The sequence below is a fragment of the Schistocerca americana genome, chromosome 4 (genome assembly GCF_021461395.2).
Source record: "Schistocerca americana isolate TAMUIC-IGC-003095 chromosome 4, iqSchAmer2.1, whole genome shotgun sequence".
NCBI lineage: Eukaryota > Metazoa > Arthropoda > Insecta > Orthoptera > Acrididae > Schistocerca > Schistocerca americana.
In genome coordinates this window covers 757,798,738-757,825,539 of record NC_060122.1, presented here as the reverse complement: position 1 = coordinate 757,825,539, position 26,802 = coordinate 757,798,738, and the positions used below count along the sequence as shown (strand labels likewise).

The window sequence follows — 26,802 nt, the reverse complement described above, 5'->3', positions numbered from 1 at the left end:
ATGTGGGTGTAACGGGGTGATGAGAACTAATGGAATGTGATGGTATGCAACCGAATGCGAAACGGTTGTCGTGGAGCTCATCGTGAAACTGACTGCCCATTAAGGCGTAGAAGCAGATAGTGCTATAATATGTTTTACAGGCACGGAAAAAAACAAACGTTCGAGGCTGAATTTGTCCAGTGGTTACAGTTGGTATGAAATGAAAAATCGCACAATTTTCAGGAGGGATAGTTTGCTCTAAAAGAGTGTGACATTTATACGCAAACCAGGAATCAAGAAAAACCAAGTTATTTGGACCAGCTACTGGGCAAAAACTATGTTTAATAAGTCACGGCCGCAAAATGCTAAATCGAATTCTTTACAGATGAATGGAAAAACTGGTAGAAGCCGACCTCGGGGAAGATCAGTTTGGATTCCGTAGAAATATTGGAACACGTGAGGCAATACTAACCCTACGCCTTATCTTAGAAGCTAGATTAAGAAAAGGCAAACCTACGTTTCTAGCATTTGTAGACTTAGAGAAAGCTTTTGACAATGTTGACTGGAATACTCTCTTTCAAATTCTGAAGGTGGCAGGGGTAAAATACAGAGAGCGAAAGGCTATGTACAATTTGTACAGCAACCAGATGGCAGTTACAGAGTCGAGGGACATGAAAGGGAAGCAGTGGTTAGGAAGAGAGTGAGACAGGTTGTAGCATCTCCCCGATGTTATTCAATCTGCATATTGAGCAAGCAATAAAGGAAACAAAAGAAAAATTCGGAGAAGGTATTTAAATCCATGGAGAAGAAATAAAAACTTTAAGGTTCGCCGATGACATTGTAATTCTGTCAGAGACAGCAAAGGGCTTGGAAGAGCACTTGAACAGAATGGACAGTGTCTTGAAAGGAAAATATAAGATGAACATCAACAAAAGCAAAACGAGGATAATGGAATGTAGTCGAGTTAATTCGGGTGAATCTGAGGGAATTAGATTAGGGAATGATACACTTAAAGTAGTAAAGGAGTTTTGCTATTTGGGGAGCAAAATAACTGATGATGGTCGTAGTAGGGAGGATATAAAATGTAGACTGGAAATGGCAAGGAAAGCGTTTCTGAAGAAGAGAAATTTGTTAACATCGAGTATAGATTTAAGAGTCAGGAAGTCGTTTCTGAAAGTATTTGTATGGAGTGTAGCCATGTATGGAAGTGAAACATGGACGATAAATAGTTTAGACAAATGTTTAGACAAATTTCGAAATGTGGTGCTACAGAAGAATTCTGAAGATTAGATGGGTAGATCACATAACTAATGAGGAAGTATTGAATAGAATTGGGGAAGAGTTTGTGGCACAACTTGACTAGAAGAAGGGATCGGTTGGTAGGACATGTACTGAGGCATCAAGGGATCACCAATTTAGTATTGGAGGGCAGCGTGGAGGGTAAAAATCGTAGAGGGAGACCAAGAGATGAATACCCTAAGCAGATTCAGAAGGATTTAGGCTGCAGTACGTACTGGGAGATGAAGAAACTTGCATAAGACAGAGTAGCATGGAGAGCTGCAACAAACCTGTCTCAGGACTGAAGACCAGAACAACAACAACAACAATTGGTCAAAAGCAGTGCTCAAACCATAGTTTCAGTTCTCTTACGCCCATTTCCCACTCTTGCTTACTGTGACGTAAATATTCAAATTCAAATGGTTCAAATGGCTCTGAGCACTATTGGACTCAACATCTGTGGTCATAAGTCCCCTAGAACTTAGAACTACTTAAACCTAACGACACCACACACATCCATGCCCGAGGCAGGATTCGAACCTGCGACCGTAGCGGTCACGCGGTTCCAGACTGAAGCGCCTTTAACCGCACGGCCACACCGGCCGGCTAAATATTCCCTGCTGCCATCGCAAGGTCACGCCCACAAGAAAGGGGTAGCGCTCCTCCAACTTATCACAATCAATAAATAACTTTCCAGTCAATTTACCATCCAGATTGAGAGTCAGAATAATTGTGTTCGAATGCGTTAAGACTCTGATGTTCTTGATGCACCTCTAATCTTCAGGGTTCCTTTCATACACGTTTCCTCTTCAAACTCCGATTGATCAAACTTCAAAACAAATTCCTTATTGAGCGACGGAATTAACGTTTATGTCGTCTACAACTTTTCGGGCTAATTTCGAAGTTTGCTGTGCATCTTTAAGTTGAAGATTCGTTTGAAATTTCGTTATCTTACGTCTTCCAGACCTGTAGCACTGTCTGAAGTTATGCACTCATCCACTGCTTCCCTTGAAATCAGTGTAACCTATGTCGCGCGCAATTTCATGTGCATAACGTAGTAGGTCACAATCATGCAGAACCTGTAAATTGCGTTGAGCATCCTTGAATCGCGCAAACACCAGTTCTTGTAACAAGTGCGACTTGTCCTCCCTTGAATATCCCTGGTTTTCCTTACGCACTACACAGTCATATTGCTGCGGAGTTAATCGAAATCTTTAAAATTTTATATTATTATTATTATTATGCTGGGGATGATCTTCCGTGTAAGTCATTACGTTTAGTACCTGCTCGTACGACAACGATTGTGCTCACTACGTTTCACTGTAGACGGGATTTGTGGATCTTTGTCCGACAAGGATGGCCAACTGTTTCAATATCACTTTCGCTTGTTAATCATGTATTGCAATCACTGCACGCCTCATGTACACTGAAGCGCCAAAGAAACTGGTATAGGAATGCGTATTCAAATACAGAATTACGTAAACAGACATAATACGGCGCTGCGGTCGGGAACGCCTGTATAAGACAACAAGTGTCTGGCGCAGTTACTGCTGATACAATGGCAGGTTATCAAGATTTAAGAGAGTTTGAACGTGTTGTTACAGTCGGCGCACGAGCGATGAGACACAGAATCTTCGAGGTAGTGATAAAGTAGGGATTTTCCCGAACGACCATTTCACGAATGTACTGTGAATAACAGGAATCTGGTAAAACATCAAATCTCCAACATCGCTGCGGCTGGAAAATATATCCTGCAAGAACGGGACCAACGATGACTGAAGATTATCGTTCATCGTGACAGAAGTACAACCCTTGCTCAAATTACTGCAGGTTTCAATGGTGGGCCATCAACAAGTGTCAGCGTGCGAACCATTCAACGAAACATCATCGATATGCGCTTTCGGAGCCGAAGTCCACTCGTGTACCCTTGATAACTGCACGACACAAAACTTTACGCCTCGCCTGGGTTCTTCAACACCTACACTCGACTGTTGATGACTGGAAACTTGTTGCCTGGTCGAATAAGTCTAGTTGCAAATTGTCTCGAGCGGATGGACGTGTACGGTATGGAGACCACCCCATGAATCCATAGACCCTGCATGTCAGCAGGGGACTGTTCAAGCCGGTGGAGTCTCTGTAATTGTGGGGGGCGTGTGCAGTTGGAGTGATTTGTGACTCCTGATATGTCTCTGACAGGTGACACGTGCGTAAGTATCCTGTGTGATCACCTGCGCCTATTCGTGTCCATTGTGCATTTTGACGGACTTGGGCAATTCTAGCAGGACAATGCGACACCCCACACGTCCAGAATTGCTACAGAGTTTAAACACTTCCGATGGCCACTAAACTTCCCAGACGTGAACAGTATTGAGCATATCTGGGATGCCTTGCAACGTTCTAGATCTCCATCTCCTCGTAGTCTTATGGCTTTATGGACATTCCTGCAGGATTCATGGTGTCAGTTTCCTACAGCACTACTTCAGACGTTAGTCGAGTCCATGCCACGTCGTGTTGCGGCACTTCTGCGCGCTCACGGCGGCCCTTCACGACATTAGGCAGGTGTACCAGTTACTTTGGCCCTTCAGTGTACATTGTCCGCCCAGTCGAATGTATACGACACCACACTTTCCACCGACTTATCTTGCAAAAACGCTATTATTTGATCTGCCACTTCTTTCTCACTCTGCGAAATTCCTTGGGTTCCTTTCTGAGGAAATGTCAGCTTCAGCAACTATTGTTGTGGATATAAAGCTATGTTTCCTTTGTTTATCGTTTCTATTGCTATGCTTTGTATCAACATCACTAGCACTGTACTACTGTTGTGAGTTACTCGTCGACTAAGCAGTTCAACTACGGTCCGTAGCCTCATGCTGTGCTCACCATTGGATACCTCCAGTCCCACTCCCTGTTATCATTAGCGCCTTGTAATGTGGTTGCGTGGAAGACAATATATGGGGCGTCGAATACCGTAAACATTATTGGCCTTTTGCGACCTTGCATTCAAGGGATTCCTTATCAGTCTTCCACATTATACTAAGTATGAAATACGAGTCTGATAATAAAAAAGCAATGACGACTCCCATAAGCCATGCAAAACGTATTATTCTTATGCCCCAGAAAATAATTTGGGAACGCTATCTGACTCGTAAAGTTTACTAGAAATATTCACACATATACATGCACTTTCATAATGCGGCTACTTAGGAAAATGGGCTTGCATAGTTAGTGACTGAATACTGTGAATAATTCCTTAAACAGTGATCAGAAACTGAACAAGTGCCACCCATCTGCTTGTAGCGTCCAGCTGTGCAGTAGAGGTGTCTTCTGTTATCTAATTGTTGACTTGAACGAAACATCGTAAACTTGACCTTATATTTTAAGAGAGAAAGGCATTTCAGCACGATATCAGCTCCAGAAATCGATACCGCGCGAAAATTGGGGACGGGGGGGCACAGTTCTGAAAGTACATAGCTGTGACCTTCTGAAAGTACAGCTTTTAAACTTTCGACTTTCGCGTGCACCGTTTGTTTGTCACTCGTTCCACCCTACTGCAACCCCTTAATGCCTGAGCGCGAAATATTGTACTGCGAAGCAAGTGATGTGCGTAAGAGGTTTGTGAAATACCCTCAAACACAAAAAAGACCGACGCAGCACTTCGAAATTATCGGAATGGGACGGAAATCGGTAGATGTGATGTACGTGAACAGAAAAATAAATTATTACAATGTCAGGAAAATTAGATGATTTATTCAACAGAAAGAGCTTCACAAATTGAGCATTATGGGCAGGGCCTTCCAAACAGCTCGGAATTTTGACGATCTAAAGCGCCAGTTGTACAGCACTTCGCCCGATAGCCGACAAGAGGACATTCCTACAACTGCATCGATCAGTGCTAAGCCGAATAACTGCTTGCTTAAGGGCCAATGGCGCACCAACGCGTTATTCACTTGCTCAGTTTGTGTAGGTCTTTGTCTTAAGTAAAACATTCAATTATTCCTTCATAGTGCATCGTATCTTGACACTTGTAATGTGCTCTGCTCATTGTGTCAAAGTGCGTGGTTTCTTACCTTTAGATGGTGCCAGAGATTTCTTTGCTTTGGAGACTTTTATGTTGCTACTCACAAATGCAGTTCACATGAATGAAACGAATGAGTGTGTCATTAGAGAAGTATCGTAACACTGTCGCTATTGTCCATTAATTTTCTTTGGAGTTCAAAGCAGGCACTGTTAAAGTCAAACACATTTGCAGATGATGCACCTTTCTTCAACTAATTGGCATTAAATTCATTTTATAATAATTCTTAAGTTGCTTCGCTTCATTCACTTTGATTCTGAGGCATATGTAAAGCTGCAGAATGTCAGTGCTAGACTGCTGTTCTAATAATATTGATGTAAGGGTTTCATTTTACGTGCTCATGTTACTTACTAATTGTTGCGTAAAAGGACATGTGTTCTCAAGCAACATTACAAAATACGTTGGGCAGATATGTCCACCATTCCCCTCCTCTTCCCTAGGCTTCAACATCCCAATAGGAGGGCTCTGATTCTCACTCTGCTGTGCATCCTTTCGCGCTCAGACATTAGGCGGCTGATGTCGGGCAGAGCTAGTGTCAAACGAAGGGTGTCCACGTAAAATTTAGAAGCTGTACTTCCAGAAAGTCATAACTGCGTACTATCAGATTACGACCGAATTTCGCGAGGGATCGATTGCTATGGCTGGTATCTTGATATCTTTAATGTGTGCTTTTTTTCTCCTTAAAATATGAAGTGAAGTTGGTGATGTTTCCTTGTTAGAGTACAAAAGACCTTAAAGCTTCAGAGCGAAAACGTAATTTGAGAATGTTATCTTTATGTTACATGATAGTAGCGCACAAGATTACTGCACACAATAAGCCGGCCGCGGTGGCCGTGCGGTTCTAGGCGCTGCAGTCCGGAACCGCGAGACTGCTACGGTCGCAGGTTCGAATCCTGCCTCGGGCATGGATGTGTGTGATGTCCTTAGGTTAGTTAGGTTTAAGTAGTTCTAAGTTCTAGGGGACTGATGACCTAAGATGTTAAGTCCCATAGTGCTCAGAGCCAATTTTTGCACACAGTATCTGATAAACAGCGATTGGTGCAACAGTATCTGTCAGCCTAACTTATCAGCAACTGCAACTGATAGCATGCAAAGAAGAACTAGTTATTACTAATGTCTCATGACTGCAACTCAATAAGGGTTTATCGATTTATCAGAATGCTCATTCGTCGTGAGGCGAACCTGCAAAATACGAGGGTTATTCGGAAAATAAATTCCGATCGGTCGCGAAACGGAAACGACTCTGAAATCCCTATGACGCTCTGCACATATGTGTTGGGCAGTGTATCTAGTACGCCTGTTGATCGCGTCACATTACTCTTTTCAGTTCTACGCGCACAGTGAGCACTAAAGATTCCTAAATAAACAGTGTCTCCCGCCAAGTACGTGGGCCTGGTGCGAAATTTTTACTGAAGCTATGCAGCCCACATAACATAACTTTCATGTATTTACTTCTTCAAGACAGTTCTCAGCCGCATTCTGCAAGGGCAATGAAGACGCTTCTGCAGCGTTTTCGATGGGAGGTGTTTGATCACCCACAATACAGCCCACATTTGGCTCCCCCTGAGTTTCTTCTTTGCTCACAAGAACCGCTGGCTATGAAGACAACGTTTTGGCACAGCTGTAGACCAGCGTGGAAGGTTTGCAGAAAGCAATGGCGACCGCCTTCTATGACGAGGAATATTGAAACGTTGGTACAACGCTGCAACAGATGTCTAAATCGGAGCGGCGACTATGTAGATAAGTTGTGGTTTTTTTGGGGAGAGGAGGCTAGACAGCGAGGTCATCGGTCTCATCGGATTAGGGAAAGAAGGGGAAGGAAGTCGGCCATGCCCTTTCAAAAGAACCATCCCGGCATTTGCCTGGAGTGATTTGGGGAAATCACGGAAAACCTAAATCAGGATGGCCGGACGCGGCATTGAACCGTCGTCCTCGCGAATGCAAGTCCAGTGTGCTAGCCACTGCGCTACCTCGCTCGCTTGTAGATAAGTAACTAGAAGTTGTAGTTAACTGTTTCAAACAAAACGCTTTTGATTTTCACAGTTGTTTCTATTTCGCAGCCGATCGGAACTTACTTTCCGAATACCCCTTGTAATAGCAAAAGGAATTAAACTACTACACCCTTATTTCACAAGCGGTAAAATTATACGTAGTGAATATTTACGTTTAAAACTAACAAACTAACAAAATGCAGATGAAGGTTTAATCTGTCTGAGTTATACACTATGTGATCAAAAGCACCCGAACACCTGGCTGAAAATGACTTACAATTTCATGGCGCCCTCCATCTGTAACGCTGGAATTCAATAGCCTTGATGACAGGTTCCACTCTCGCAGGCATACATACGTTCAGTCAGGTGCTCGAAGGTTTCTTGGGGTTGGCAGCCCGTTTTTCACGGAGTGCTGCACTGAGGAGAGGTATCGATGTCGGTCGGTGAAGCCTGGCACCAAGTCGGCGTTCCAAAACATCCCAAAGGTGTTCTATAGGACTCAGGTCAGGAGTCTGTGCAGGCCAGTCCATTACAGGGATGTTATTGTTGTCTAACCACTCCGCCATAGGTCGTGCATTATAAACAGGTGTTCGATCGTGTTGAAAGATGCAATCGTCATCCCCGAATTGCTCTTCAACAGTGGGAAGCGAGAAGGTGCTTAAAACATCAATGTAGGCCTGTGCTGTGATAGTGCCACGCAAAATAACAAGGGGTGCAAGCCCCCTCCACGAAAAACACGACCACACCATAACACCACCGCCTCCGAATTAACCGTTGGCACTATACACAGTGACAGATGACCTTCACCGGGCATTCGCCATACACACACCCTGCCATCATCGAATCGCCACATTGTGTACCGTGATTCGTCACTCCACACAACGTTTTTCCACTGTTCAATCGTCCGATTTTTACACCAAGCGAGGCATCGTTTGGCATTTACGGGCGTGATGTGTGGTTTATGAGCAGCCGCTCGACCATGAAATCCAAGTTTTCTCACCTCCCGCGTAACTATCATAGTACTTGCAGTGAATCCTGACTGTTTGGAATTGCAGTTTGATGGTCTGGATAGACCTCTGCCTATTACAGATTACGACCCTCTTCAACTGTCGGCGGTCTCTGTCAGTCAACAGGCGAGGTCGGCCTGTACGCTTTTGTGCTGTGCGTGTCCCTTCACGTTTCCACTTTACTATCCATCAGAAACAGTGGACTCAGGGACGTTTAGGAATTATACAAGTGACACCCAATCACCTGACCACGTTCGAAGTCCGTGAGTTCCGCGGAGTGCCCCATTCTGCTCTCTCACGGTGTCTAATGACTACTGAGGTCGCTGATGTGGAGTACCTGGCAATAGGTGGCAGCACAATGCACCTAATATGAAAAACGTATGTTTCTGGGGTCTACGGATGCTTTTGATCATACAGTGTACATAATACAAATATTATTGGCCCGTAAGGTACTGAAAAAGAGGATATAAAAGAGGCGTCACATCGGGAGTTCGCAACTGAATCAACTTTAAATGACGTGGCAGAGATTATTGCTTTATCCTTGATGCAAAGAGGTGTGCAACTCAGGCATGCACAGTAACTAATACGTGGACTTGGCAAGGTAACGAGCGAGACAAAGTAGCATAAGATACACTTTAATAAGAATCCACTCCCGAATTGCGAACGAAATGAAGTAACTAGAAAAAATGATCGTGAGTACAGTTTTAAGCAAAGTCTAACGTTATCGTGACATTCCTAAAATTCGCATGATGCCAGTCTCAGTTAAATAAGCGAGATGACGCCATAGCTACCAGCGCCTAGTCACGGTTAGCAGTTATTTGTTGACCTGTCAGAGAAGATTTTTTCCACTCGAATCCCCTCCTATTAAGTGCCCGAAAATAATCTGCGCCATAATGTTAGTAGCCAGACAGAGCTCTAGGCTTGTTCCCAGCTTATTAAACAGGAGGAAACGCTGGTGTGATTTGCCTTCCCTTTTGAGAATTTCAAAATGTCCGCGTAACTTTGTGAGGGTGTTTAACTTTCCCAGCGGAAACTCCTCTCTGCATCGGATTCAGTATCAAACCTTCCGTGTCGTACCTCTGTGTGTACTGAACAGCATGAAAGGGATTGTACTCTGTGGCTTTAATAATCAAGTACGATTTACAATGTAGTTTGAATAACGCTCTACAGCCACGTACCTGAGTATAGGTTCTATAGCACAACGGAGATGTTATACGTATAACCACTGTTTGTAATTAATGTGTTTGATCTTCTATATTATCATAAGGATTGTCTAGTTCTTTAGGAATGCTCACACTTGTTCGTGAACTTCAAGGAAAGATATAATAGTACAAAGAGTAATCAGAAATAGCTACCGTGTTGCAAAAAAATTAGTCAAACGCAATTACGTACTTGGTAATATTGTCTCTAGCTTAATGGAATTAATTGAATTGTGGTACGAAACTTAAATGACTTTAAAGCTGATTGCAGTACGTGAATTAACTATCGTAGCCTCATATTAATATATCGTAAACCACCTATACAGACGCATAAAGCCCATTTATGCCGCTTTCTCCCTGGCACGAGTTCACTGTCCAGCTATGACAAGACATCGCTGCCTCCGTGCCAATGGAATGATCTCTGTCGCGGCTCCTCGCTGCCTTGCTCTCGCCTGCTCCAGATAGCGTAGTGTCCGCGTTTACCCCACCAGACATAAAAGCCAAATAGAGAAAGAGCAAGCGTAGACAGATAGTATTGCCCCTGCAATCACTGCTATACCTAATGTTACAATTCTAAGTGCAACTCTCCCGTTCCACATGCAATTAGCTTACTACTCCGTCCCATCGCCACTTGTAGGTTAGATGTGGCTAGCCGCAAAGGCAGCGCTGAGACAGTAATACAAGACACATGGAGCCGCAAATGTCGGGAAGTACCCCAAAAGTGGATGACTCATGTTGAACATGTGACGTCATCAGATGACGTACCTCGGTAATACGTGCAGTGGTTTGGCTTGTCCCTCCTACCCTCGCCACTAGGGGGCAACGCATACGGGACTACGATAATGGTTTACATTCACGAAAACAGATTATCCTTCTGGAGTGATGTGTAGCACTGACCTCTACCAGCGAGAGCAGAATGACAAGCCCAACCATTAAACGTGCAGCGAGGTATGTCATCTGGTGACGTGGCATGTTCAATATTTGTCGTCTACTTTTGGGGTATTTCCTATATTTATGGCCGCATGTGCCTTATATCAATTTACTCATCTCACTGTCATCTACTTCGATTCGGTGGTTTTCAAATGCTAATAATAATCATCTTGTATATAAGAATGAACATTGGTATGGCTGAAACCAGCTTTACATTTAAAACGTCTCTTGGTTAAGAATGACATGCTGTGTTCGTTTGCTAGGCACTCCTCAGTCCAGTCACAAAGCTGCTCTGATATTCCGCACACTCGTATCTTGTCCATTAGACTACAATGCGCAGCTAAAATGCTCGTATAGCATAACACCCAACGCTCTAGTTTGCAAGGGAGGCAGGCGAGCCAGATGTGGACCAAATCGACACCGAGGACTAATGACTGCGTCTAATGTCCGACCAGCTTGAGTGTTGTTTTTACACGGTATCCCACGCGCATTTAGCCAAATTCTGGGCTGGTTCCAGATTTCTGCCTCAGTCAATAAACCACACAAATATCTAATTAAAATACGCTGCCAGAAGAAATTAGTACACCTGTTTAGAACTTTCCATTTCACTCAAGAGTTATTGTTGCGGCAGTGGATATGGAGTATATGGAACTATTACATTTACAGATCAATAACACAATCGGTTCTGAGGTACCATGTATCGTTCCAGGCTAAAACAGTCATACTAGTGAGTCGTGTACTCTCCGCGGGCGGCAATGCAGGCTCTGAATCCGGCATCCAGTCGATCGTACAGAGGTCGAATACTATTTCGGGATACGTTATGGCCGGCCGCTGTGGCCGAACGCTTCTAGGCACTTCAGTCTGGTACCGCGCTGCTGCTACGGTCGCAGGTTCGAATCCTGCCTCGGGCATGGATGTGTGTGATGTCCTTAGGTTAGTTAGGTTTAAGTAGCTCTAAGTGTAGGGGACTGATGGCCTTAGATGTTAAGTCCCATAGTGCTTTGAGTCATTTTTGATACGTTATGTGCCGGCCGCGGTGGTCTAGCGGTTCTAGGCGCTCAGTCCGGAACCGCGCGACTGCTACGGTCGCAGGCTCGAATCCTGCCACGGTCATGGATGTGTGTGATGTCCTTAGGTTAGTTAGGCTTAAGTAGTTCTAAGTTCTAGGGGACTAATGACCTCAGCAGTTAAGTCCCATAGTGCTCAGAGCCATTTGATACGTTATGTCAAGTGTGGTGTCACCGCCAGACACCACACTTGCGAGGTGGTAGCCTTTAAATCGGCCGCGGTCCGCTAGTATACGTCGGACCCGCATGTCGCCACTATCGGTGATTGCAGAACGAGCGTCGCCACACGGCAAGTCTAGTCTAGAGAGACTCCCTAACACTCGGCCCAGCTGTACAGCCGACTTTGCTAGCGATGGTTCACTGTCTACATACGCTCTCATTTGCAGAGACGACAGTTTAGCATAGCCTTCAGCTACGTCATATGCTACGACCTAGCAAGGCGCCATATTCAGTTACTATGAATGTATTCTGAACAGATCATATTGTGAATCATGTACCGTCAAGAGCGGCGTTCATCATTAATGGATTAAAGTTAAGTATCAAACTAATTACGTCCGCTTTCTGAATTCTAATTCCTTGTCATGTTCCAGACCTCACGTCTGTATAGTCCTTCCCTCCTCACGCCAGCCTGCGGGAGCTAAAACGCGTGCATTTCGGCATCCACTAGCAACACGGTGTTGGCTCTTCTGCCAACATAACACCAAGCCTGCTTGACCTGTTCACATAGCTGTGTAAGAGTTGGTTCAAATGGCTCTAAGCACTATGGGTCTCAATATCTGAGGTCATCAGCCCCCTAGACTTAGAACTACTTAAACCTAACTAACCTAAGGACATCACACGCATCCATGCCCGAGGCAGGATTCGAACCTACGACCGTAGCGGCAGCGCGGTTCCGGACTGAACCTCCTAGAACCGCTCGGTCACAGCGGCCGGCTGTAAGAGTTGTTGATTTACGAGTCTCAAGAGTCACTTCTCGTCCCATCATATCCCACACTTCCTCTAAAGGAGACAAATCCGGAGATCGTGCTGGCCAGGGAACTTGCTGCACGTCTGCAGAGCACGTTCAGTTTCACAGACAGTGTGTGGGCGAGCATCATCCTTTTGGAACAACACGTCACCTTCCTGTTGCAAGAACGGCAAAATAATAGGTCTAACAGCATTCTGCACTTTCTGAGCGCTGGTTAGCGTCTCCGTCGGAAACACCGAAGGCGAATGAGAGTTGTAGCATTTCGCATCCCAGACCATAAGGCCTGCCTTGGGACGAGTGTGTCTTGGACGAAAGCCCACTACAGATGGCACTCACGAGGTCTACATCGCACGCGCAAGCAACCATCAGTTGCAGGCAGAATCCGCTGTCATTGCTGAAGACTACGGCCCGCCATTTCATCTTCCTCAACACCCTCCGTGTCCTGAATGGCACCTCCTGGGGAGCGGATCGAGTGGTCCTTCTCCGCCTCTATCGCGCCTTTAGTGCGCTAAATTGGACTATGGAAGCATAGTTTACTCCTCTGCTCGGCCGTCTATTCTTCGGCGTCTCGACTCTATCCACCATCGTGGATTACGTTTAGTGTCTGGAGCTTTTTACACCAGCCCTGTGGAAAGCCTTTATGCAGAGACTGCTGAACCTCCGCTGTCCAATCGGCGAGCTGTCCTTCTGAGTCGTTATGCTAGCCATCTGTCTTCCATGCCTGCTAATCCAGCCCATGACATTTTTTTCGACGCCTCCTTGGATTTAGGGTATGCAGGCCGCCCTTCCTCCCTACTACCACCGGGAGTCCGCTTCCGTCAACTGCTCAATTCTCTTTCCTTCCACTTTCCTAAGACTTTCTTGACAACTTGGGGTACAGCACCGCATTGGCTCCGGCCCTGGACCTGCCTACTCCGTGATCTTTGTCAGTTTCCCAAAGATGGTACCCCTTCTCTTGTTTATCGTCGGGCATTTGCTGCTCTATGCGCACAAATGAAGGATGCCACATTTATTTACACTGATGGCTCAAAAACATCGTTTGGTGTTGGGAGTGCCTATATTGTTGGCGACACCCCAAATTGATTTCGGCTTCCCGACCAGTGTTCGGTTTATACTGCGGATCTTTACGCTGTTCTCCAGGCTGTCCAATACATCCGTCGCCATCAGCGGATACAGTATGTTATCTGCTCAGATTCTCTCAGCTCTCTCTTCAGTATCCAAGCTCTCTACCCTGTCCACCCCCTGGTCCACCGGATTCAGGACTGCCTGCACTTGCTCCACTTGGGGGGCGCCTCTGTGGCGTTCCTCTGGATCCCAGGACATGTTGGTATCTGCGGAAATGAGGCGGCCGATATAGCGGCCGATATAGCGGCCGAGGCTGCAGTCTCTCTTCTTCAGCCAGCTACTCGCATGATTCCCTTCGCCGATCTACGCAGTGTTTTATGTCGTCGTCTTGCTCTTTTATGGGACGCACATTGGTCGACACTTACCAATAATAAATTGCGGTGAATGCTCTTCCTGGTTGGACCTCTTCCTCCCGAACTCGTCGTCGGGAGGAGGTAATTTTAACTAGACTCCGGATAGGGCACTGTCCTTTTAGCCATCGACATCTTTTAAGTGGCGATCCTCCCCCACTCTGTCCCCACTGCTCTCAGCTGTGGACGGTGAGACACCTTTTACTTGAGTGCCCCTATTTTACTCCGTTACGCGCCCGTCTACAGCTGTCGCCTGATATATCTTCCATTTTAGCGGATGACACGCGCTCAGCCGATCGCGTTCTCGAGTTCATTAGTGCCAGTGAGATGACGTCAGTCATTTGACGCTCTTTTTTGGGGACAAACGACCCCCCTTCTATAGTGGTTTTTTAAGCTTTCCTTCTGTTTTTGGTTTCCCTACTTTTTTGAGTTTCACTCCCCTTACTGCTGGTTTTTTTTACCTTTTCCTAAGTCACAGACCGGACGCTAATGACCATAGCACTTTTGCGCCCTAAAACCATAACACATAAAAAAATCTTCCAAGTGACCCTTTGACGGCACTAATCGGGCAGTGCACGTCGATGCTGTGCAGTGAGTAGTAGACGGGCTACAGGTGTGCTTGCCCTCAGACTCATTGCTAGTAACTGGTTCGTAACAGTTCGTGCTGACACGTCTGGGCTCACAAGCCCTCTTACGTGTGTTCTGGTAGCTGTACGATCTGCCACTGCTGCCCTTACAATACGGCGATCCTGGCGGGCTTCTGTGCTGCACGGACATCCAGAACCTCGTCTGCGTGTGTGAGAATACTCACGTGACCGCTGATAACAGCATCGTTGCACATCTGACGCAGCACGTCCAACTTGTATGTCAAATCTCAGAAAGCACCAACTCGCCAATTGGTAGGCAGCAATTTGACCCCTTTCGAACCCGCTCAGTTGGTTGTAGGAAGCACAAGTGCGTCTCAGTGCCATGGTTGCGTGCTTGCTTCACACATTTGCGCCACACTAAGCCTTCTGGCTGTAAGCATTCCCTGTTAAAGGATAGACATAGATGGCGCTCTGAGAGCTATGCCACTATGCAATCTGTTGGCGGACAACGTTGAAACCATTATAAGTACATTTATTATCCCCCATGTGGCAAATGCTATCATTAGACCAAAATCGATGTTGTCTTTCCAGGTGTACAACATTTTTTTTGGCAGTGTACGATCACACACAGAAGAAAGTACATAATTTAGGGACAGGTGACGCCCAGGACTTCCCTCTCTTAGGTAAATAGCGATATGGCGACAGGAAGGGCAACGGGCTACAAAGTTAAATATAAATACACTACTGGCCATTAAAATTGCTACACCAAGAAGAAATGCAGATGATAAACGGGTATTCATTGGACAAATATATTATACTAGAAACGACGTGTGATTACATTTTCACGCAATTTGGGTGCATGGGTCCTGAGAAATCAGCACCCAGAACAACCACCTCTGGCCGTAATAACGGCCTTGATACGCCTGGGCATTGAGTCAAACAGAGCTTGGATAGCGTGTACAGATACAGCTGCCCATGCAGCTACAACACGATACCACAGTTCATCAAGAGTAGTGACTGGCGTATTGTGACGAGCCATTTGCTCGGCTACCATTGACCAGACGTTTTCAATTGGTGAGAGATCTGGAGAATGTGCTGGCCAGGGCAGCAGTCGAACAATATTCTGTATCCAGAATGGCCCGTACAGGACCTGCAACATGCGGTCGTGCATTATCCTGCTGAAATGTAGGGCTTCGCAGGGATCGAATGAAGGGTAGAGCCACGGGCCGTAACACATCTGAAATGTAACGTTCACTGTCCAAAGTGCCGTCAGTGCGAACAAGAGCTGACCGAGACGTGTAAGCAATGGCACCCCATACCATCACGCCGGGTGATACGCCAGTATGGCGATGATGAATACACTCTTCCAATGTGCGTTCACGGCGATGTCGCCAAACACGGATGCGACCATCGTGATGCTGTAAACAGAACCTGGATTCATCCGAAAAAATGACGTTTTGCCATTCGTGCACCCAGATTCGTCGTTGAGTACACCATCGCAGGCGCTCCTGCTGTAATGCAGCGTCAAGGGTAACCGCAGCCATGGTCTCCGAGCTGATAGTCCTTGCTGCTGCAAACGTCGTCGAACTGTTCGTGCAGATGGTTGTTGTCTTGCAAACGTCGCCATCTGTTGACTCAGGGATCGAGACGTGGCTGCACGATCCGTTACAGCCATGCGGATAAGATGCCTGTCATCTCGACTGTTAGTGATACGAGGCCGTTGGGATCCAGCACGGCGTTCCGTATTACCCTCCTGAACCTACCGGTTCCATATTCTGCTAACAGTCATTGGATCTCGACCAACGCGAGCAGCAATGTGGCGATACGATAAACCGCAATCGCGATAGGCTACAATCCGACCTTTATCAAAGTCGGAAACGTGATGGTACGCATTTCTCCTCCTTACACGAGGTATCACAACAACGTTTCACCAGGCAACGCCGGTCGACAGCTGTTTGTGTAAGAGAAATCGGTTGGAAACTTTCCTCATGTCAGCACGTTCTAGGTGTCGCCACCGGCGCCAACCTTGTGTGAATGCTCTGAAAAGCTAATCATTTGCATATCACAGTATGTTCTTCCTGTCCGTTAAATTTCGCGTCTCCAGCACGTCATCTTCGCGGTGTAGCAATTTTAAGGGCCAGTAGTGTTAATAATAATAAATAAAACTGCCGAATCTTGTGTACAAGAGAACCCGTACTGGACTGGATTAACGTTAACGAACAGTCAAGAAGATTTTGACAATGCAGAACTGTATCGAACGCCTTCGGGAAGTCGAGGAACATAGCATCAACCTGAGCCCCAGTATATTCTGCCTTCCGCGTCTCTCTTCTTTTATGCCCGACATTTCTGACAGTGTTCCGAAATTACCTTGGTCAAAGGAAATAGAAAATTGTAAGAGATAACACTCGCATCCTTGGCAACTTAATAGGCGCGGTCTTCTGTTCCCGCTGTGCATCTGTCACATCCAGCCTCACTGCAGTGTCCAGCAACAACCTCTTTGTCTCCATAGTTACTCTTTGACTGTCCACAGAGCAGAATAAGGTCAGTGAAGAAAATCCAAAAGTCCCTGGGCCTTGAGCCGTGGGACGTGGAAACCATGCTGGACTTTCCGACGCCGGGCCTGGAGCTGCTGACGTACTCGGCGTTCATGATGTCGATGGCCGCCCGTGGCTACGTGCTGTGGCTCCTCAACGTCGCCGCCGCTCTTTGGGTGGGTTTCCAGGCACTCGGTGGAGGTTGCCATGCCGACGATCAGGTACGTCCCACTCTACTCTTACTACTTGTTCGCTGTAAGAAGACTCTGCGCCTGGTGGCTGATGGGAGCAGCAGAATCGATGGCCGCAGTCAGTACCGTAAGCTTTCCGTTTCAGCCGAACTAGTCGGGCTTAGCTAGCAGGCACCACAGTGTTCAGTGTGACTATGTAATCATGAATGAAAGCAGACGTAACATGTGAATATAAAATCACAGAAATGTTCCATATAATTGTGTTGGAAATGATTTAAATTTTTGATGTGTTCAGTGAAGACACTCGCTGCATGCAGTACTGAAAGGTAACGGTGGCAGCGACAGGAAACGAGATATTATCAGTACTACGTCATACAATACCATCCGACTGTTGGAACAGCTACCGACGTCAGACACCAAGCCGAGAAGCTTCTTACAGTGAAGATTCATACTCTTAAGACTTTCAAATAACATTATTTTTCACTAATTATGTCCTATAGTTTCAACTAAGAGCAAACTCTGACACATCAAGGATGCACATTTCCTTGAGCCTGATTTAAGTTGAGAAGTGTTACGCAAGGTACATCTGAAACGATTGGTAAATGGTATCATAACCTCTTCAGTCCTGAGCACATATTAAAAGTATAAATGGGCCATTATTGCGTTAATTGCTTTGTGTTAGCTCTACTTAACAATGAGTTACCCTCAAAAATGTATTGAAAACATAGTGATTTATTACAGATGGTATCATATGTGATACCTCAGGACTTAAACAGGACAATTACGCACACAGCTTTACAGCTTCTTGTTGCTTTATTACGACAAAAAAACCAGTCATACGATACATATACTCTTTATACTGAAACAAAATCATCGTTCCAAAATTTTTCGAAGTATTTCTATCTTTCCTAATATTACCAGATGAATTGGTATTAACTTTACTTGTCCTAATTTAATTTAATTTTTTGTCGAATGGATGACGACCATTCGCGACTACACTATACTCGAGGCGTTTCAATGCAGATTTTGAGCACGTCTTTCTTAACTGCCGGAGGAATTCTCGATGTTTCATCGTGGATTCGATCTTTTAAGTGGGGTAGGACGTCAAACGGGCCGACTTGAAGCAGAAGAGACTCCACAGGACATTTTAATTTACACTGTCTATACTTTTACAGATCAATTCATAAGACTTTTTCAGCATGACCAAGAAGGATTCAGGATCCACACTCATAGCAGTGGAAGCTCAGAAACATATCAAAATAATTTTTTTACATGTGTAATTTCATCATTTTCTCACTGTTACAAGCTGCATCTGTAGCTATATACACTTTTCTTCATAGGTAAGAGAGATTCTTCGATGAATTTTGCACAGCTTACAAACCATACTTATAGGTGTATGAAACTCTAGAATTTTTCAAATCTATTAAAATCTGTGGTAAAAATTGAGATAATTAACTATGAAATTTGAGTTTTTTCTAAACATGTTTAAAATGTAACAGCTCATTCATTTTTTCATAATTTAAATTAATTCTTGAGTTTCATACACCTGTATGTATGGTTCGTATTCAGTGCAAAATTCATCGAAGAATCTCTCTTACTTATGAAGAAAAATGTACCTATAGCAACAAATGCAGCCAATATTAAGTGAAAAAATGAAATTTCACATGTAAAAAGAACTATTTTGTTATTTTTTTTGAACTTCCACTGCTATGAGTGTGAATCCTGAATCCTTCCTGGTTAGCCTGACAAAGTTTTATATACTTATTTGTTAAAGTATAGACAGTGAAAATTAAAATGTCCTGTGGTGCCTCTCCTGCTCCAAGTCGGCCCGTTTGACGTCATACCCCCCTTCTGTTGCAAGCTTCTCGGCTAGCCGGAGTACCCTCTCGCCTTCAAATAACACCGTAGGTGAAAGTATGACCATGGTTGAATCAGGCGAGCTAGTCCGTTCTCGGGAGTGCCGATGGTTTTCCGAGCCCCTGTTGACTTTCAGTTCGATGCACTGGCAGCTGCACGGAAGTTTCTTACCCAATTCCATATCGTTCCACGAGCAGAAACTGGATGTCGAGGCTGAATCTTGAAATTTTCACGAAAGGCACGTTGCACTCGCACGATAGATTCGCCATAGCGAAAATGGCATTCCACCACGGACGCACAATGTTGCTTCGACCACTACGACGTGATTACTGACCTGTATATGAGATGAAGCCTGATACTCCGCGCTATAGTTGGCACCACCGTCGATGTATCTTGTTCTTAGCGCTCATTATTCAAGTTTGAAATCGTCCAAACATTATGGAAATGGAAATGCCGCGAGGCTAGGGCCTCCCGTCGGGTAGACCGTTCGCCGGGTGCAAGTCTTTCGAGTTGACGCCACGGCGGCGACTTGAGTGTCGATGGGGATGAAACGATGATGATAAGGACCACACAACACCTAGGCCCTGAGCGAAGAAAATCTCCGAAGCAGCCGGGAATCGAACCCGGGCCGTTAGGAATGACATTTCATCGCGCTGACCACTCAGCTACCAGGGGCGGACGGCCAAACATTATGAAACTTCCTGTATATGATATCCAAAAGTTTAAAATTTATTTAACTGTTATAACATTAATTTGTAGTTTGTTATTAACTGAGGAATGTTCAAAAATTTTCAAATGTGTGTGAAATCTTATGGGACTTAACTGCTAAGGTTATCAGTCCCTAAGATTGCACACTACTTAACCTTAACTATCCTAACGACAAACACACACACCCATGCCCGAGGGAGGACCCGAACCTCCGCCGGGACCTGCCGCACAGCTTCAATAAGTTATTAAAGCAGGTGGAAACACCCGTAACTGGAAAAGGATATGTCCTTATCTTCACTTCGACGTGATATGCTGTGCAGTTGCAGGATCAATGATGACACCTCGTGGCGCACGGCAGAGTGATGAACAAGAGAGCTGCGTAAGTGTGATGTGTATCGTACATGATATCATAAGCCAGAAAAGGTTCAGCTCCGTGCGCACCCGAGAAAAAAATAAAATCTGGAGATATCATAATACCTCAAGACTGAAGACGATAAAGTAAAAAAGGTGCAAAGTGTAAATTACGGTGCTAGCCGACGCCTTAGACCAGTGAAGCTGTGCACACGCTTCAGTGGAAACATAATGGTGATTACGAGTATATCAATATCCATATTTTGAAATCAAAATAAAAGAGACCCCATTTATTATGAGAATTTACTGCATCCGACTAGAAAATATTTCGGTTATGACTGGGAACCTCAGTCAAAGATGAACAGAAAATCGGAGAGAAAGCGGGATATCGAAAGAAAAAAGCATTGCAGCTGTAATGGATAACACAACCTCAAAACGAACTTAAGGAAAACGTATTCATCGTAAAAAAAAATAGAAGTATGTACTGCAGAATGCACTTCGGCTGTATACACTATGTGGTCAAAAGTATCTGGACACCTGGCTGAAAATGACTTACAAGTTCGTGGCGCCCTCCATCGGTAATGCTGGAATTCAGTATGGTGTTGGCCCACCGTTAGCCTTGATGATAGCTTCCACTCTCGCAGGCATACGTTCAATCAGGTTCTGCCAGGTTTCTTGGGGATTGGCAGGCCGTTTTTCAAGGAGTGCTGCACTGAGGAGAGGTATCGATGCCGGTCGGTGAGGCCTGGCACGAAATCGGCGTTCCAAAACATCCCAAAGGTATTCTGTAGGATTCAGGTCAGGAGTATGTGTAGGCCAGTCCATTAAAGGGATGTTATTGATATCCAACCACTCCGCCATAGGTCTTGCATTATGAACAGGTGCTCGATCGTGTTGAAAGATGCAATCGCCATCCCCGAATTGCTCTACAACAGTGGGAAGCAAGAAGGTGCTTAAAAAATCAATGTAGGCCGCTGCTGTGATGGTGCCACGCAAAACAACAATGGGTACAAGCGCCCTCCATGAAAAACACGACGACACCATAACATCACCGCCTCCGAATTTTACCGTTGGCACTATAAACGGTGGCAGATGACCTTCACCGGGCATTCGCCATACACACACCCTGCCATCGGATTGCCACATTGTGTACCGTGATTCGTGACTCTACACAACGTTTCTCCACTGTTCAATCGTCCAATGTTTACGCTCCTTACCCCAAGCGAGGCGTCGTTTGGCATTTGCCGACGTGATGTGTGGCTTATGAGCAGCCGCTCAACCATGAAATCCGTTTTCTCACCTCCCGCCTGTCATAGTACTTGCAGTGAATCCTGATGCAGTTTGGAATTGCTGTGTGATGGTCTGGATAGATGTCCCTCTTCAAATGTCTGCGGTCTCTGTCAGTCAACTGTACGCTTTTGTGCTGTACGTGTCCCTTCACGTTTCCACTTCACTTTCACAACCGAAACAGTGGACCTAGGGATGTTTAGGAATGTGTAAATCTCGCGTACAGACGTACGACACAAGTGACACACAATTACCTGACAATGTTCGAAGTCCGTGAGTTCCTCGGAGCGCCCATTCTGCTCTCTCACGATCTCTAATGACTACTGAGGCCGCTTATATGGAGTACCTGGCAGTAGCTGGCACCACAATGCACCTAATATGAAAAACGTATGTTTTTCGTGGGTGTCCGGATACTTTTGATCACATAGTGTAGCTCAAGTATGCAGTTGCGACTATACAGGGTGTGAACGATAATTGCCTACAGAGTACTACAGTGGTGTAGATGAAGTAGAGACGAACAATTTGATACTTAATAGTGTGTGTAGTCTGGAAAATACCTCAAATTGGCCTACAAAAACCACCTAACCGACAGCCCGTGCGCGCCACGCATTATTTCCAATATTATCTCTGCTACTCCAGTTCAAAATTATTCATTCAGTTTCCAACAAGAAGGTCTTATTTGTTTTTATGTTCCCGTACTTCAGTCAGTCAAAACCGTACTATAATAGGATCACTTTTTTGTCCGCCCGTCCGTTCTCCTGTTTGTCTATATGTTCTTCTTCGCAGGAACTGGTAAACGTATGGAGTTGAAATTTCGGCGACATATAAACGTCTACGGTTCATGGACGATGTAATAATGTGAAGCTTCTGAGCCAATGCGCTCAAAAGATACGGCCATTTATGTCACATACTTTGGTGCTCGCAAATTCACTCATCAAAGGCCGCAGCGTACTTGCTGTCGGTCTAGATTCATGAGCTTTGGCAAGAAGGAAGGTGTCACAGTACAACCAAAAGAAAAAATCCTAAAACTGTCAGTCTGCATATCAAATGAAAAAATGATTTGTCTGACTATTTGTTAAGACCCCTTCTTTCTAAGGAACAGGTAGACATTTGAAGCTGAAATCTATGTCGCATACTAAGGTCTATGATACCTTGCCAATAGAATAAACGTTAGTTTCTAAGCCTATGCAGTCGAAAGATATGGGCATTTATGTCACATATTTTGCTAGTCGCAAACTCACTTACTGTGGTAAAACCTGTGTAGCACAGAAAGGTTTCACAGTACAGGAAAAGCAAAATATCAGAAAATTGTTAATTTGTAATTATATCAAACGAAAAAATATTTCTTTTGTCATTTGTTATCCGACTTCAAACTTGAAGTTAAAACATTGCCGAAAGTCTTGGTCGCAGGGACCATTGTGTTACCGTATTAACGTCGGTAACAGGCAAAAATCGTCAAGATCCTCGATTTGCGAAATGGTTGAACCGTCCAAATATAACTAAATTTGTACAGAGCCTACTGGCACGTGCCCAATTTTTTTTTCTCTGGGTCTAATAGTTTACACGTAGAGAGCGAGAAAACGTTGAAAAAAACAGCGTGACGCGCAAGCGCTGTAACTTAGCTCATTTTTGTAGGTCAGTTTGAGGTACTAGACAACAAGTTTCATGAATAAAACTGTTCGTCTCGACTTCCTCTACGCCATTGTGTTACGTTGTAAACAGTTTTTGTTTACACACTGGACATTGAGAATGTGGGTTTCGCGGGAGGCGTGCCAGAGATAAATCCCTGCAGTCGCGCTATCCTCTGTGTCCTCGGTGGCTCAGATGGATAGAGCGTCTGCCATGTAAGCAGGAAATCCCGGGTTCGAATCCCGGCCGGGGCACACATTTTCATCTGTCCCCGTTGACGTATGTCAACGCCTGTAAGCAGTTAAGGGTGTTCATTTCAATGGAAATGATTATCTTCAAGCCGAGGCACAGCGGTCCACCAAGGGGCTCGTTCAGAGGCTGGGCCGTCAGGTGCACCACCGGCCGACTATTCGTTGGCCCGACTTTCTGCAGGAGTAAAGCTCTTCCGCAGCAACCAGAAGAAGACGCCGGTTCCACACAACCTCATGCCAGTCCTCAAGCCAGGTTGCACCGTCTTCCACCCAACGACGATCCTGCAGGGAATAAGTGAATAGCATTTACTTACTTGTCTTGCCCCCCTCCTCCCCCCCCCCCCCTTCCCACGCCTAATGCCTGCCGTCCCTCTGTGCTTAGGAAGAGTTCGCCGTCAAGTGGGTAATCATTCTACCGAAAATACGGACCGCTAATGGGGAAATTCGCTGACATGAGCGACTTCGACGTACGGCGCCTGGAGGCGAACATGCTGACGAAGTGGTCGGCTGTTCAAGTGCTGCTGTCTTGAGCATCTATGAAAACAGGTTCAAGAACGGTGCAATCACTGTAAGGTGACAATATGCTGGTCATCTACGTCTCATCACAGAATTTTGAGATGGAGGCATGCCCACAATGAAAAACAGGATAAATCTGCGTCAGATCTGATGATACTGTAAAATGCTGTATTGCGTTTCAAAGATGGACTAACGCGCTATTAAGGACGTGGTCGTCACGTTTTGGCGCATCAGTCTACATATCAGTAATAAACAGAAAAGGTTATTTACGAACAACTTACCGTAAACTGAGGCACTTTGAACGCCGTAGTTACTTTGATCACTCAGACACCAAAAGTTTTATAGTTCTTTTTGGAAATTTGTGGTAAGGTCTTATTGGACCAAACTACTTAGGTAGTGGCCTACACATTACTTAATCTAACTTAAACTAACTTACGCTGTGGACAACACACACCCATGCCCGAGGGAGGACTCGAACCTCCGACGTTTTAGAGTTCTCTGCTGACTCTCAGTTAGGCGTTTAGTGTATACAGCCGGCCTAAGTGGCCGTGCGGTTCTAGGCGCTACAGTCTGGAACCGAGCGACCGCTACGATCGCAGGTTCGAATCCTGCCTCGGGCATGAATGTGTGTGATGTCCTTAGGTTAGTTAGGTTTAATTAGTTCTAAGTTCTAGGTGATGATGACCACAGAAGTTAAGTCGCATTGTGCTCAGAGCCATTTTAACCATTTAGTGTATACTGTTTGGTGGTAAAGTTTCATCAATATACACTAAATGGAATCACGTAGTGCCGATTTCCTTGCGCAACAGTTGCCAATATATTGCCATTATAATTGTATACCAAAAAGTGTATTAAAATCTGGTTTTGAAAAATACACAGATAACTGTAATGTGATCAGTGTTTTCAACTACACTGAAGTGACAAAAGTCATGGGATACCTCCATTAGCCTGCGTAATGCAGCGACTCGACGTAGCATGGTCTCAACAAGTCGTTGGAAGTCGCCTGCAGGAATACTGAGCCATGTAGGCTCTGTAACCACCCATGATTCCATAAGTTGTGCTGGTGGAGGATGTTGAGTACGGATTAACCTCTCGATCTTTCGGGCGATCTGGGTGGCCAGATCATTCGGCCGAACTGTCCAGAATGTTCCTCAAGCCAACAGCGAACAATTGTGGCCCGGTGAGATGGCGAACTGTCATCCATAAAAATTTCATCCTTGTTTGGGGATATGAAATCCATGAATGGCTGTAAATTGTCTCCAAGTAGCCAAACATAGCCATTCTCAGTCGATGATCAGTTCAGTTTGAAACGTCCCCTTAGAAAAATTAATGAATTACTGTGCTGGAAAACCCCTTACGTTATTTGATTTTCAAACAGCTGAGCAAAACTGAACGTACCCAGACATTTCGCTCTTTACCTATTCCGGTCAACACTAAACTGACACACAATATTTTTAGCGCAACGCAATCTGACTTTCAATAATCTCTACAAAAGAATGGCCCTGACTAACAATAACCTATACCTTTCATGAATCACTTACCTCACAAAAATGTTCGTTACTCGAACTACTGCAATAAAGCGAGCGGCAATACTGCCATCTAAATAAAAGATTCTAACTACTGAAGGCACTAACTACTGATAGGCATACTTAGCAAATGAAAGATTTTGATAGAGAACGAACAATGTATTTACCTTAATAGTGTTCAAAAGTCATAATATATATATCAGTTCATGACATCCAGTCTTACAAATTTACTGTCTCTGATGGACACACGTCCAGATCTTCCGCTCTCAAAACTCTGTCATCTCTCTCCCCACATCCACCACTGCTGGTGGCTCACCTCCAAATGCGCACCGCTACGCGCTGTTCACATCCAACTGCCCAACACTACAATAGCGACTATTCCAACAATGCCAACCAGCCACAGACTGCACACTGGACAGCCAGTGATTTTCATACAGAGCGCTACGTGACGTTACCAACATAAAAACCTAAACAGCCTACTTACAAGTTTGACCAGAGGACCCTCTCCATTTCATTTGAACACTGCCCACACCGTTACCACCAGCATTCACAGTGCTTTGTTGACAGCTTGGAAAATGTGAAAATTTTTGGTAAGAACTATGGGACCAAACTGCTGAGGTCATCGCTCCTTAGGCTTACGCACTACTTAATCTAACTTAAACTAACTTACGCTAAGGACAACACACACACCCATGCCCAAGGGAGGACTCGAACCTCCGATGGCGGCACAGCTTCGATCCATGGCTTCGTGGGGGTCTTCGTCTCATTCAAAGCCTACCATCAGCGCTTACCAACTGAAATCGCGACTTATCTGACCAGGCCATGGTTATCCTGTCGTCTGGGGTCCAACCAATATGGTCACGAGCCCAGGAGAGGCGCTGACGGCGATGCTGTGCTCTTAGCAATGGCACTCTTAGGGAAGGCATACGATCGTCTGCTGCCATATCCCATTAATGCCAAAATTTCTCTGCACACAGATACGTTCTTAGTACGTCCTACATTGATTTCTGCGGTTATTTCACGTAGTGTTGCTTTTCTGTCAGCACTGACAAATCTACGCTAAGGCCGCTCTACTCGTTCGTAAAGTGAAGGCCATTGGCCACTGTATTGTCCGTGGTGAGAGTTAACGCCTGAAATTTGGTATTCTCGGCACCCTCTTAACACTGTGGATCTCGGAATATCGTATTTGCTAACGATTTCCGAAATGGAATGTCCCATGCGCCTAGTGCCAACAACCAATCCACGTTCAGAGTCTGTTATTTCCTGTCGTGTGGCCATAATTCCGTCGGAAACCTTTTGACATGAATCGCCCGATTACAAATTATACGAGTATGTGCTCCAAGGCACCGCCGTTTTATACCTTGTGTACGCGATACAAGCGCCATATGTGTACGTTG

General features: G+C 45.2%; 1 protein-coding gene and 1 non-coding gene across 3 annotated transcripts in view; both read left to right on the top strand.

Annotated features, from left to right (window-relative positions):
* Positions 1 to 26,802, top strand: part of LOC124613148 — a 192,761-nt gene that overhangs the window by 143,952 nt on the left and 22,007 nt on the right. For both annotated transcript variants that reach the window (XM_047141766.1, XM_047141768.1), the window contains exon 5: positions 17,086 to 17,310. In XM_047141766.1, coding sequence (XP_046997722.1) covers positions 17,086 to 17,310 — 225 coding nt within the window. The remainder of the gene's footprint in view (positions 1 to 17,085; positions 17,311 to 26,802) is intronic.
* Positions 23,293 to 23,366, top strand: Trnat-ugu. Its single transcript has one exon. It is a non-coding gene; the product is annotated as a tRNA-Thr (tRNA).